Raw genomic sequence first — 12,961 nt, forward strand, 5'->3', positions numbered from 1 at the left:
CCAGCTTTTACTTGGCAGAAATTTCCATGGCTTTGGGGCATTTACATCAAAAGGGGATCATCTACAGAGACCTGAAGCCGGAGAATATCATGCTTAATCACCAAGGTGGAGATATTGTAAACAATTCTATAGTAAATAACCATCCTAAAATCCTCCCACACAGGTCATGGTCGTTTTCAAAGCCCCATATTCACATGTCTATTATTATATACATTCTTCCCTCAGAACTTAAATAACACCATGATACTTGCTGAGATTTAAATATTTAGGTATTTGTGGTTGATGAGGTTAAAGGGAGTTGAGGATAACTGGTCACTATACTACTTTTTTTAAATTCTTACTTTTTATAGCTTATCATTTTAAAAAAATCCTTACATAAAATGTGCTGTGCCAAAGCCAGTCCAAACACAAATTTTAGTTTATTCCTTAAATTGGAAAGTGGATCTAACTTTACATTTTGGGTTTTCTTTAATGATGAAAATACATAATTATTAGAAGCAGTACTTTTATATGATAATTTTTATTAATGCTATAAAAAAGGACAGGCTTAGAATTGAACCAAAATAATTGATGTAGCTTTGTAAATAAAATACTTAGTAGGCATCAGGTTTTTCTTGCTGTTCAGTTGTAACAAAAAAACATAAAAATCAGATGTTAATATTCTGTATAGCTATAAGGCCTTGATTATAACTGCATGCTGCTGCAGACAGTTTAGTTTATGTGAGAGTAATCTGGGCTGGGTAGACTTGGCAGTTCAGTTCACTCATACTCCAAAGGAGTAACCAGTTAACCAGGATATCCAGCAGGCTGCTAATCCTTAGATGTCTACAAAGTGATGCACAAGGTAGTTAACAGTTTTAAATCCTTAGGCAGAAAATGGTGTGTGGACAACTGATGCCTGTATAAATGTTTCAAATTGTGCTCCCCTCTTCTTTTCCCCTTGCCCCCCAATTTTCAGAGAGAGAAGAGATAGAAAGAGAAATATTGGCCAGTTGCCTCCCATACACACCCTAACTGGGGATTAGACCTGAAACCTGGGCATGTGCTCTGACTGGAATCGAACCTATGACCTTTTGGTTATGAGATGATGCTCTAACCAACTGAGCCATATCAGTACCTTTTCTTTTTTCTTTATTTTGTTTTTTTTAATGGAGATACACTATATTTAACCAAGTACAACATGGGAATATGTATTTCCCTCCCTCCCAGTTCTGCACACATGGATACTGATTCTGAATTATAAAGCAAAGGATAGAATAGGGAAGTGACTAGTTAACTTTTTTGATTCATAAGCTTGAGTGTGTCAGGTGGTTCTGTAAAAAGAAAGGTCATACTTCTGTGTCAGAGTAAAATACACATTTACATTTGAATCAACAGGCCATTGCCTTTTATTTTTTCTGAAATAAACCTGGAATGATAGGGTCTTTGGGATTGTTGAACCACTGGATATCTAGTGACAGTCCAGTAAAGCTGAACTTGAATTGAAATATTCTTTGTAAGGTGTGAGTTTGTCACTTGCCTGAACTGAGATGATGGTCCCATGGCATGTAGCAATTTCATTTCTTTTTCTGAACGGGTAGTATATTGGCAGGATGATTTAATTTGTTATTGTGACTTTTTGAGACCATTTTAAAAGTTATCAAGTCACAGTAATAAAAGCTACATATATTTGAAGTATGGGTTCATACCTTTGTTTAAAAGATGCAGAATGTCTTTATTAGGTTGGTGTGTTTAAACCAGACTTCACCAAGTTTTCCCAGAAATTACTTTCTCAGGATGGTAGAGGATTCCAGATATAGGTGAATCTAGTACCTTAGACAAGCCGTTTTACGCTTTTATTCCCCCCACCCCTAGATAGATATTATCATTGGTAAAAGATGAATCTGCCCTAACCTTAGAGTTAACATCCTATTTTATGGAGGGCACTTCGGTAGTTCTTGATAACTTCAAAAAATGAAAGCAGAAAAAATGGAAGGATAGATTATTATCTTGTATGTTTAAACACCATCTAAACCTTAGATTTCTCAGAATAACCATGCTATAACCTTTCATTTGCAGGTCATGTGAAACTAACAGACTTTGGACTATGCAAAGAATCTATTCATGATGGAACAGTCACACACACATTTTGTGGAACAATAGAATACATGTGAGCTGCGTGTTGAAAGAAATATAACTGGTTTGGGGGTAATAGCTATCTTTTACCTGGTTTAAGTAATAGTGTGCTAAATTTTCTGTAGCATCATTTGGCTTCATAATTTTGTTTTAGAAACTTATTCAGATGTTATGCAAATGGGTGCATTTTTGGGGTGTATTGTTTTTCTCGTTGTAGGGCTCCTGAGATCCTGATGAGAAGCGGCCACAACCGTGCTGTGGATTGGTGGAGTCTGGGAGCACTAATGTATGACATGCTGACTGGAGCAGTAGGTGCACAGTTAAAAGCTGCATGTGTTACGTACTGTCTGTGCTGAGTTCATTATTAAATCCTTACAGCAAGAGACCTTTCCTTTACTCCTTGAAAATATTACCAATGAAGTTATTTTTTTAAATTTAGCACAAAAAATGCTTTATTAGCAGTGAGTAACATGGGTCCCTTTATTTTTGAATAATTTTCATTGAAATGATCTATGTCATGGAAGTCCTCTGAAATAGATATAAAATAGATATGGCCTTATTTTATAAATGGAGAAAGTGAAGCATAAAATTACATAATTACATTATCTCACAGTTAATGGTGGAATCTCAGTTTCTTTCAGGACATTGCTATTTCTCCTGTCCTGGTGTTTAAAGCTACAGTCTTTAGTAGTCCTCATACATTTCTGACTTCTGTGAATAACCGAGAAATTCAGGAAATGGATAATTCTGTTATTTAAATTTTTATTTTTTACATGCTAATTTTTCTCACTCTCTTCTATTCTTAGCCACCGTTCACTGGGGAGAATAGAAAGAAAACAATTGACAAAATCCTCAAATGTAAACTCAATTTGCCTCCCTACCTCACACAAGAAGCCAGAGACCTGCTTAAAAAGGTAGGGTTCTTAAATAGACACTGAAATCATAAGCCTTAACTACTAGAATTTAAATAGAATTAAATACATTTTGAATAAGAATCATGCACAAATATTGAGTAAAAAAGTCTATAGATTTTGTAGGGAAAGTATAAATTTGTTTAAGGTTTTATTTTCTTTTTATCCAAACAATATTTATTTTCCCAAGGCAAAATAGATAAGCAAAATCTATAAAGAAAAAATAATCAGTTTGACTGAGTTCATCAGTGTTTTTTCCTTCTCTCTAAAGCTGCTGAAAAGAAACGCTGCTTCTCGTCTGGGAGCTGGTCCTGGGGATGCTGGAGAAGTTCAAGTAGGGACTGGCCTGCTTGGGGGTGGAGGGGAAGATAATGCCAATGTTATTTTTTGTGGAGGTTGTATGTAGTTGCTTACAAGTATTGTTTATTTTGTGATCAGTGTGTTCAAGAAGGCAGTGTCAATCCAGTGAAGTCTATTTCCCCTGACTTCTTTCTGCTCTCTTTTTTCTAGGCTCATCCATTCTTCAGACATATTAACTGGGAAGAATTGCTGGCTCGGAAGGTGGAGCCCCCCTTTAAACCTCTGTTGGTATGTATACATGAAATCATATGATTTGAGGGATCTGGCACATTTTTAAAATAAAATCTCAGAGCCATCAGAAACAATATTTTTGTTGTTATTGTTAATCCTCAGTCGAGGATATTTTTCTATTGATTTTTTAGAGAGAGTGGAAGGGACAGTATGAGAGAGAGAGAGAGAGAGAGAGAGAGAGAGAGAGAGAGAGAGAGAGAGAGACATTGACGTGAGAGAGACACATCAATTGGTTGTCTCCCCATGCACCCCAACCAGTGCCAGGGCTGGGGATTGAGCTTGCAACTGAGGTATGTCCCCTTGATTGGAATCGAATTCCAGACCCTTCAGCCAGCCAATGCTTTATCCACTTAATTAAACCGGCTAGGGCTCACTTTTTTGTTTTGTCTTATTTTGCTTAATTCAGCCCTATTTTAAATTTGATTTTCTGGGAATTTTTTTCTTCAGAATGGAAAATATGTTTTCTAGGATTGCAGCAACCAACTACCACAAACTTGGTGGCTTAAACCATAGAAATTTATTTTGTTACAGTTCTGGAGGCTAGAGATTTGAGATTGAGGTATTGGCAGAGTTGATTCCTTCTGAAGGCTATGAGAGAGATTTTGTTCCATGCCTTTCTCCTAACTTCTGGTGGTTTGCTGGCTGTCTTTGGCTTCCTTGGTTTGTAGAGACATCACCTCAATCTCTGTCTTCATGTTCACATGGGATTCTCCTTGTGAGAATGTGCAGGTCTGGGTCCACACTTTCCCTTTTTAGAAGGACACCAGTCATATTGAATTAGGATACTCCCTGCTCCAGTATGACTTCTTCATAACAAATTACATCTGCAATGGTTTTCATTCCTAATACGGCCATATTCTGAGTTACTGAGAGTTAGAACTTAACATATGAATGTTGGGGCTGGGGTAGGGGTCAGTTCAAACCATAATAATATGTTTATGAGTAAATGAGTTACTGTGTTAGTTTTTGCCTTTCTACCACATCAGAATTAAAGAAAATGGTTTCTTTTTCTATTCTTGGGATGAAGGTGGAGGAGAATAATGATGATAATTATTTGGTCCTTGGAGCAAACAAGTTGACTTGCTTTAAGATTTCAATATATATAATTATAAGGACGATAATTAGCCCTCATGTACCAACTGCTCAACTTCAAAAGTTGTCAGGTCATCTTGTTTAAACATATACATGCTGTCATCACCATTAAAAAGTTGAAAAGTATTTAGTTGTTTTTTTTTTTTTTTTCCTGTTGGTTTGCTTCAGTAAGGATTCAATCAAGGCCTGTATAGTTTTGTTACTGTGGCTCTTAGGTTTCTTTCCATCTACAGATTCCCCCCTCTTAATTCCTCTCTTGAGGACTTATTGGAAAAAGCAACACAGGACCATTTGTCCTATAGGGTCCCTCAGATTTTGATTTTTTAAATTTTAACTCAATGGTGTTATTGACCTTGTTCATCTGTTCCCGGTATTTCTGAAAACTGGTGTTTAGATTTAGATGCAGGTCAGATTAAACTTTTGAGGTTGTATATCTTGCTCAGGAGACATATGTATATTTGTATTTCTTTTGTGATGTTAGTGGTCATTTGTCATTGTCTACATCACTGGTTCTCAGCCAGGGTCAGCATGGCAATATCTGGAACAGGTTGCTACAACTTGGGAAGGGGGTGCTACTAGTACCTAGGAATAGAAGCCAGAGATGCTCCAAATATTCTTTTTTTTTTTTTTTTAATTTAATCTTTATTGTTCAGTTTATTACAATTGTTCCTCTTTTTCTCCACATAGCTCCCTTCCACCTGGTTTCAACCCCACTCCATGCCCTTATCCCTCCCCCTACTGTTCTTGTCCATAGGTGTAAGATTTTTGTTCAGTCTCTTTCTGCACCTCTCACACCCCCTTCCCTGCCAAGAATTGTCAGTCCACTCCCTTTTTAAGCCCCTGATTCTATTACATTCATCAGTTTATTCTCTTCATCAGATTTTTTATTCACTTGAATTTTAGATTCACTTGTTGATAGTTATGTATTCATTGTCACTTTGTTGTTCATTATTATCTTTACCTTTTTCTTCTTTTTCCTCTTTTTTTTTTTTTTAAATATATATTTTATTGATTTTTTACAGAGAGGAAGGGAGAGAGATAGAGAGCTAGAAATGTCGATGAGAGAGAAACATCGACCAGCTGCCTCTTGCACACCCCCTACCGGGGATGTGCCCGCAACCAACGTACATGCCCCTGACTGGAATCGAACCTGGGACTCCTCAGTCCGCAGATTGATGCTCTACCACTGAGCCAAACCGGTTTCGGCCTTTTTCCTCTTCTTAAAGAATACCCTTCAGCATTTCATATAATACTGGTTTGGTGATGATGAACTCCTTTAGTTTTTTCTTATCTGAGAAGCTCTTTATTTGACCATCAATTCTAAATGATAACTTTGCTGGGTAGAGTAATCTTGGTTGTAGGTTCTTGCTATTCATCACTTTGAATATTTCTTGCCACTCCTGTCTGGCCTTCATAGTTTCTGTTGAGAAATCAGCTGATAATCGTATGGGTGCTCCCTTATAGGTAACTTTTTTTTCTTGCTGCTTTTAAAATTCTCTTTGTCTTTTGCTCTTAGCATTTTAATTATGATATGTCTTGGTGTGGTCCTTTTTGGATTCCTTTTGTTTGGGGTTCTCTGTGCTTCCTATTTCTTTCACCAGGTGGGGGAAATTTTCTGGCATTATTTCTTCAAAGATACTTTTCAGTATCTTGCTCTCTCTCTTCTTCTGGGCACCCCCATAATTCTGATGTTGGTAACCTGGAGGTTGTCTCAGAGGCTCCTTACACTATCTTCATATTTTTTGATTCTTTTTGCTTTTCTGGTTGGATTTTTTTGCTGCTTTGTATTTCAAAGCTTTGGCTTGATTCTTGGGATCCTCTAGTCTGCTGTTGGATCTCTGTATATTATTCTTTATTTCAGTCAGTGTATGCTTAATTTCTGATTGGTCCTTTTGCATATCATTGAGGGTCTCACTAAATTTCTTGGAGGTTTCTAGAAGATTCTTGAGTAACTTTATAACTGTGGTTTTGAACTCTATATCCAGTAGTTTGCTTTCCTCCATTTCTTTCATTTGTGACATGTTTCTTTGTCTCCGAATTTTTGCTGCTTCCCTGTGTTGATAGAGTGGCCTTGTGTGCTAAGGCCCAGTGGCTCAGCCTCCCCATTTCCTGAGGTGAACATTCTTGGTGCACCCCTTTGTGGGCTGTGTACAAGATCTTGTTGTAGTTAAACCTTGATTATTGTTGGTATCACTGGGAGGAATTGACCTTCAAGTCAACTGGCTGTGAGGACCAGCTGTGTCTACAATGGGAGAACTGCTGTGCTGGAGATACCCTTATGGGGCAGGACTTGTTTCAGTGGAGCTTTGGTGCTCACTGAGTCTGCCCCTTGAGTGTATCAGTTATGGATATGAAGAGTTGTAATCTGATATGACCTCATACTGACCACTGGGTACACTGGCTCTTGGACCTCCAAGGAGGTGCAAAGTCAGCCACTGCCTGAGGCCACCCAGTAGGAGCTACAGAAAGATCTGCAGATTCCTCTTCTTTGTTTGGGGCTTGGAAGTGCCCAGATGGGGCCCAGCTGTGAAGCAATGCAGGCTGCCGTTGCAGGGCCTTAGGCCTTCTTTTAGATGTTTTGGAGGTCTCTGACCCAGCTGCAGTTTGTTAGGTTTTAGTTTGCAAGAGGGACAGGCCATTCATATACAAAAGCTGCTTGGGTGGTGTTGTAAATTGGGAATCACCAGGGTGAAGCAAATTGCAATGGCTGCCAGTCCACCTTGCCCCAGAGAGGTCCCCAGGTCTCTGTCCCTCGGCTCCATGCAGGACCAACGATCACTGTGAGCACCTCTGAGAGAAAGCCACCCTCACATTCTTGCCCCGTGCCAGACAGTCCAGTTTCTCCCTGTACGAGTCTGGGTCCTTGGAGTCTCACCTGGACCTGGAGTTAAGAGCAATTGGAAGCTTGTATCTCCCTCCTGATTGAAAAAACAAAACAAAAAAGAAACGGTGCATCCAGTTGCCAGCCCGCCTCCATACCTCTGCACTTCCACATCTCTGCACCCGCTGCCAGTCTCAATGCGCTTTTTTCTTTCCTTCTAGTTGTAGAACTTCCACTCAGCCAGGTTTCCCATGCTTCTGGATGATATTTGTTTTGTCTTTTTGTTGGGAGTTTTGATGTGGTTGTGAGAGGCAGCAAGTAAGTACAGGTGTCATTTTGGTTGTTCCTCCCAAATATTCTATAATGCCCAGGACAGCCCTCTATAAGAATGCAGGCCCAAAGTGTCAATAGTGCCAGTGGTTCCAGTGTCAGTGGTTCCAGGATTTCATTAGGGGTTTGTAAAATTGTTTTATTATAATATTGTTATTCATCCTTTTTTTTCTTTTTCTTTTTTTAAAATATATTTTATTGATTTTTTACAGAGAGGAAGGGAGAGAGCTAGAGAGCTAGAAACATCGATGAGAGAAAAACATCGACCAGCTGCCTCCTGCACACCCCCTACCGGGGATGTGCCCGCAACCAACATACATGCCCCTGACCGGAATCGAACCTGGGACCCCTCAGTCCGCAGACTGACGCTCTACCACTGAGCCAAACCGGTTTTGGCTGTTATTCATTCTTTACTTATTATTTATTCATTCTTTACTGGGATTCTTCCAGAAGAAGAAATTCTTTACATCAGTTGCTTGATTACTTGAGCTACAGTTCATATAGGAAAAGCAGGATATGTGGCCTTTTTCAAAATAATTAGTTTCCTAACATCTTCCAAATTGACCAATGAATTATGTGATTTTTAAATGTAGTGCAATAATGAACTCATGATTTGAACATAATTATGTTTCACCCTGCTTGAGAGGCTCTGTGATTGAGTGTTGACCTATGAATCAAGAGGTCATGGTTCAAATCCTGCAAGGGCACATGCCTGGGTTGTGGGCTCAATCTCCACTGTGGGGTGTACAGTACAATGATTCTCTCTCATCATTGATGTTTCTATCTTTCTTTCCTTCTTCCTTCCCCTCTGAAATCAATAAAAACGTATTTTTAAAAAACACACATATTTGTTTCAGTCCATTGCATTTTTTGGAATTGGTGTTCAGCTTTTGAGAATTATTTAAGACTTTTTGCTCTTTTAAAAGACACAACCACATACTCTGGTGTATCAGAAAGAAGGCTGTAATGCATTTGATATGTATAATATAGACTACTCACCATTTTCTAATCATTTTTTTTATAAAGCAATCGGAAGAGGATGTGAGTCAGTTTGATTCCAAGTTTACACGTCAGACTCCTGTTGACAGCCCAGATGACTCAACTCTCAGTGAAAGTGCCAACCAGGTCTTTCTGGTAAGTGACAGATATAGGAAACTTAAATATGAGGATGGGCCCTTTTCAATAAGAAAATTCATTTTGCTTGCTTTGCAGTTTCATGTGGATAACCTGAGATGCTATTTTTTAGTTATCCCCTTAATTTAATAACTTACTGATGTTAGAAAATTGATTCTCATAATCCAACATTCTATTTTAGCAATTACAGTAGGAACTTATGGTTGGTTTTCAGAGTGTCTGATTCTTTTTTTGGATAGGCCACTGACTTAAGATGATATTTGGCTCAGCAGATCACCTGAAAGCGACACAGCCATAGAAGTAGGAAAAGAGCTAATTGTAACTATTTTATTCCTGAAACAGACTTTTGGTATTCTTAACATAAGTCTAAAGGGGATTTTTAACCTGTTAATTGTGACTATTTAACATCAAAATATATAGGTTCATACATGATAGTTAATAGATTAATCTTTATTGATAAAGTATCTGTATTGATTTATACCTTGTCTCAGATAGAAAAGCAAAGCTTTTAGATTTTGATAAATAAAAATGATAATTTATATTTGCAATTTTATATCATTGCATATTATTTTGCCTAAGTATCATATATGCTTATGTTTATTTTATTACTAAAGTGTAACATGAGCATCTACCTCTTTCTTTTATCATTATCTTTTGTCATTTGATTTTGGACCATTGTTAGAGGGAACAGAATATGGGAAAAGCAATCATTTGGAAGTTGGTTTTTTCCCTGTTTGTTTCCAAGTTCACTGAATTTGTCACTATCCAGCTTTTTTTTTTTTTTTTTTTTTACTGCTCATGCTCACAGTATTAACACAAAGTAATGTACATTTTGGGGTGGAGGTTAAGTTCTAAAAGTAGCATGGAGTTAAAAAATAGTGTATGTTCAAAATTACTCTTTTTTTGTTGTTGTTAATCTTCACTAGAGACTATTTTTTCCGTTGATCATTTATTTATTTATTTGTTTTTAGAGAGGGTGAGAGACTGAGAGAAACAGATGAGAGAGAAACATCATTGTTTGACTGCCTCCTGCACTCCCCCTGGGTATGTGCCCTGACAGGGAATTGAACCATGACCTCTGGTTTTTATGCTCAACCTATACTGGCCAGGCTAAAGTAGCTCTCCTTAAAAAATTAATAAGAAATAGTTATATTCACTTATCTAGAGATTGGAGTTGTAGCAACTTCAGTTCAATAAGTATTTAAGTTCCTGTCACAGAATTAAAGGAAATTCAAAGATGATCAAGGCACAGCCTAGTCCTCTTGGTAGTTACAGTTTTAGCTCACTAGAACATGTCAGGAAATGTCCTCTGAAGTCCATACGTAGCTATCAGAAAGTATGCTCTTTTGCACCTCACACTTTAGGACCTCACTCAGACTTTATTTAAGTTTTTTTATTTGTAACTCATAATGCTGATTCATAGTGACTGGAATAATAAATAGAAGAGATCTGGTTGTTAAAGAGATGAATACTGACAGCAAGAGAAATGACAGTTGATAGCTTAATAGCAAGATCTAAGAAAGGCCGAAACCGGTTTGGCTCAGGGGATAGAGCGTCGGCCTGTGGCTGAGAGATCCCGGGTTCAATTCCGGTCAAGGGCATGTATATTGGTTGTGGGCACATCCTCAGTGGGGGTTATGCAAGAGGCAGCTAATCGATGTTTCTCTCTCATCGATGTTTCTGGCTTTCTATCCCTCTCTCTTCCTCTCTGTAAAAACTCAATAAAATATATTTAAAAAAAAAAAAAAGATCTAAGAAAGAACTAAAGCTAATAAAACTGCATATTGACAATTACAATTTAAAGTTTTCACAGTGCTGACACTAATTCATCAAGAAACTAGCAAATGTATCTGACACTGGGGTAAAACCAGAAAAATCACATGTGCTAAGTTAAATAATTCTATTTTTATTTTGGCCTAATAATGAGAAACTGTTTTGGAGGGTGATAATCTTAGGTGCTTATATTCATGTGGCTAGAAACACTAGAATTTTCTTTGCATTTTTCTTTGTATTTACATCTTTTTTTTTTTTTTTTTTAATATATTGATTTTTTACAGAGAGGAAGAGATGGGGATAGAGAGTTAGAAACATTGACCAGCTGCCTCCTGCACACCCCCTACTGGGGATGTGCCCACAATGTACATGCCCTTGACCGGAATCAAACCTGGGACCTTTCAGTCCACAGGCTGACGCAGAATCCACTGAGCCAAACCTATTTCGGCGGTATTTACATCTTAATATGGAGCTTACATTTACCTGTTTTGTTCTACTCTTTTCAATAGAGTGAAATTTGTTTGCTGGCATATGGGGCTCAATAAGAATTCTTTCTTGAGGTCTATGCCTCAAGAAATAGCTGGTAAGAAGTTAACAGCTTCTTTAAATGGCTGAAATGAGATTGAAGCGATTGGAGAATTTATAGATTAATGATTTTAGGGATGCATAATTGTTGTGTTGGTGTGTTAGAGACTGAACTATCACATTTTCTTGATGTGTATGACAAATGACCTTCTGTAGTCCACTACTACTATCTTTCAGGGTTTTACATATGTGGCTCCATCTGTACTTGAAAGTGTGAAAGAAAAGTTTTCCTTTGAACCAAAAATCCGATCACCGCGAAGATTTATTGGCAGCCCACGAACACCTGTCAGGTATTCAGACTTTGTTATTTTCTCCTTCCTTCTTTCCTTTCTTCCTTCCTTCCTTCTTTTGTTTTCCTTTCCATTTTTTTCTGTCTTTTTCTTTCTCTTTCTTTCTTTTCTTTCAATTTCCTTTTCCTCCCTTCCTTCCTTCCTTCCTTCCTTCCTTCCTTCCTTCCTTCCTTCCTTCCTTCCTTCCTTCCTTCCTTCCTTCCTTTCTGTCCCTCTTCTTTTCTTTTATCTCCCTCTTCTTTTCTTTTCTTTTCTTTTCTTTTCTCTTTTCTTTTCTTTCTTCCTTTTCTTTCTTACCTAGAAGAGCATTGCTTAACGAAATTTATACCAAGTTACATCAATGAAAGATCTAGCCTCATATTCTCTTTGATTGATATATGCACAGCATCTATCTGTACCTCTTATATTGTAAGTGACTAGACTGTATTAATCTCTGATCCTAAAAGTAAGCAGCTGTCCTCTTTACCCATTCATTCAGCATCTCTTGTGTGCCAGGAGTTCTGCTGCATGCTGGGGCACATGATTAACACAGGAATTGTCCTTGATAAATTTTATAGTTTAGTGAGAGGGAGTCACAGTAAGCAAAGAAGGAAATACAAGAAATATGTAATTTTGAGTAGTACCAAGTGCCATATGGGGGTGGGGGAAGAATCTGTTGGAAGAGAGCAAAGAACAACAAGGGGGCCTGTGTTCATGGTGGTGAGAGAAAGGCCTCCTGGTGAAGTAAGTCTAAGAATGAAGATAAAGTGCCAGCCATACAAAAATTAAAAGTACAAGGTGTAGCAGTAGAATAGCTTGTGCAAAAGCCTTAAGAGAGAGAAAAACATGGCCTTTTTCCGGAAATGAAAGGAGTTCGGTGTTCCTGAAGTGGTGAGTGAGGAATAGAAATGGCAAAGTTTTAGAGAAGTATTTTATTTTAAAATATATATTTTATTGATTTTTCACAGGGAGGAAGGGAGAGATATAGAGAGCTAGAAACGTTGATGAGAGAGAAACATCAACCAGCTGCCTCCTGCACACTCCCTACTGGAGATGTGCCCGCAACCCAGGTACATGCCCTTAACCGGAATCGAACCCGGGACCTTTCAGTCCCCAAGCCGATGCTCTACCACTGAGCCAAACCGGTTTTGGCGAGAAGTATTTTATTTTAAATGCAATGGGAAGCTGTTTTAAGTGGGGAAGTAAAATGTGTTGTTTTGGAAAAACGAAAACACTAAGTATCATTGAGTGTTTTGCTGCGACAATTATAAAGATGAAGAGACTAGTTGGGAAACTGGCCATTAGTCTAGGGGAGATAATTCAACTTTTGCCTTTGTGCT

At 37.9% G+C, this 12,961-nt stretch overlaps 1 protein-coding gene across 2 annotated transcripts in view; it reads left to right on the forward strand.

Annotated features, from left to right (window-relative positions):
* The window catches only part of RPS6KB1 (ribosomal protein S6 kinase B1), a 42,916-nt gene that overhangs the window by 23,691 nt on the left and 6,264 nt on the right, over nt 1–12,961 (forward strand). For both annotated transcript variants that reach the window (XM_084861725.1, XM_084861726.1), the window contains exons 7-14: nt 5–105; nt 2,059–2,149; nt 2,333–2,423; nt 2,922–3,029; nt 3,298–3,360; nt 3,537–3,614; nt 8,887–8,994; nt 11,530–11,642. In XM_084861725.1, the coding sequence (XP_084717851.1) occupies nt 5–105; nt 2,059–2,149; nt 2,333–2,423; nt 2,922–3,029; nt 3,298–3,360; nt 3,537–3,614; nt 8,887–8,994; nt 11,530–11,642 (753 nt within the window). The remainder of the gene's footprint in view (nt 1–4; nt 106–2,058; nt 2,150–2,332; nt 2,424–2,921; nt 3,030–3,297; nt 3,361–3,536; nt 3,615–8,886; nt 8,995–11,529; nt 11,643–12,961) is intronic.

Source organism: Pipistrellus hanaki, assembly GCF_964339955.1.
Source record: "Pipistrellus hanaki genome assembly, chromosome: 16".
NCBI classification, from domain to species: Eukaryota; Metazoa; Chordata; class Mammalia; order Chiroptera; family Vespertilionidae; genus Pipistrellus; species Pipistrellus hanaki.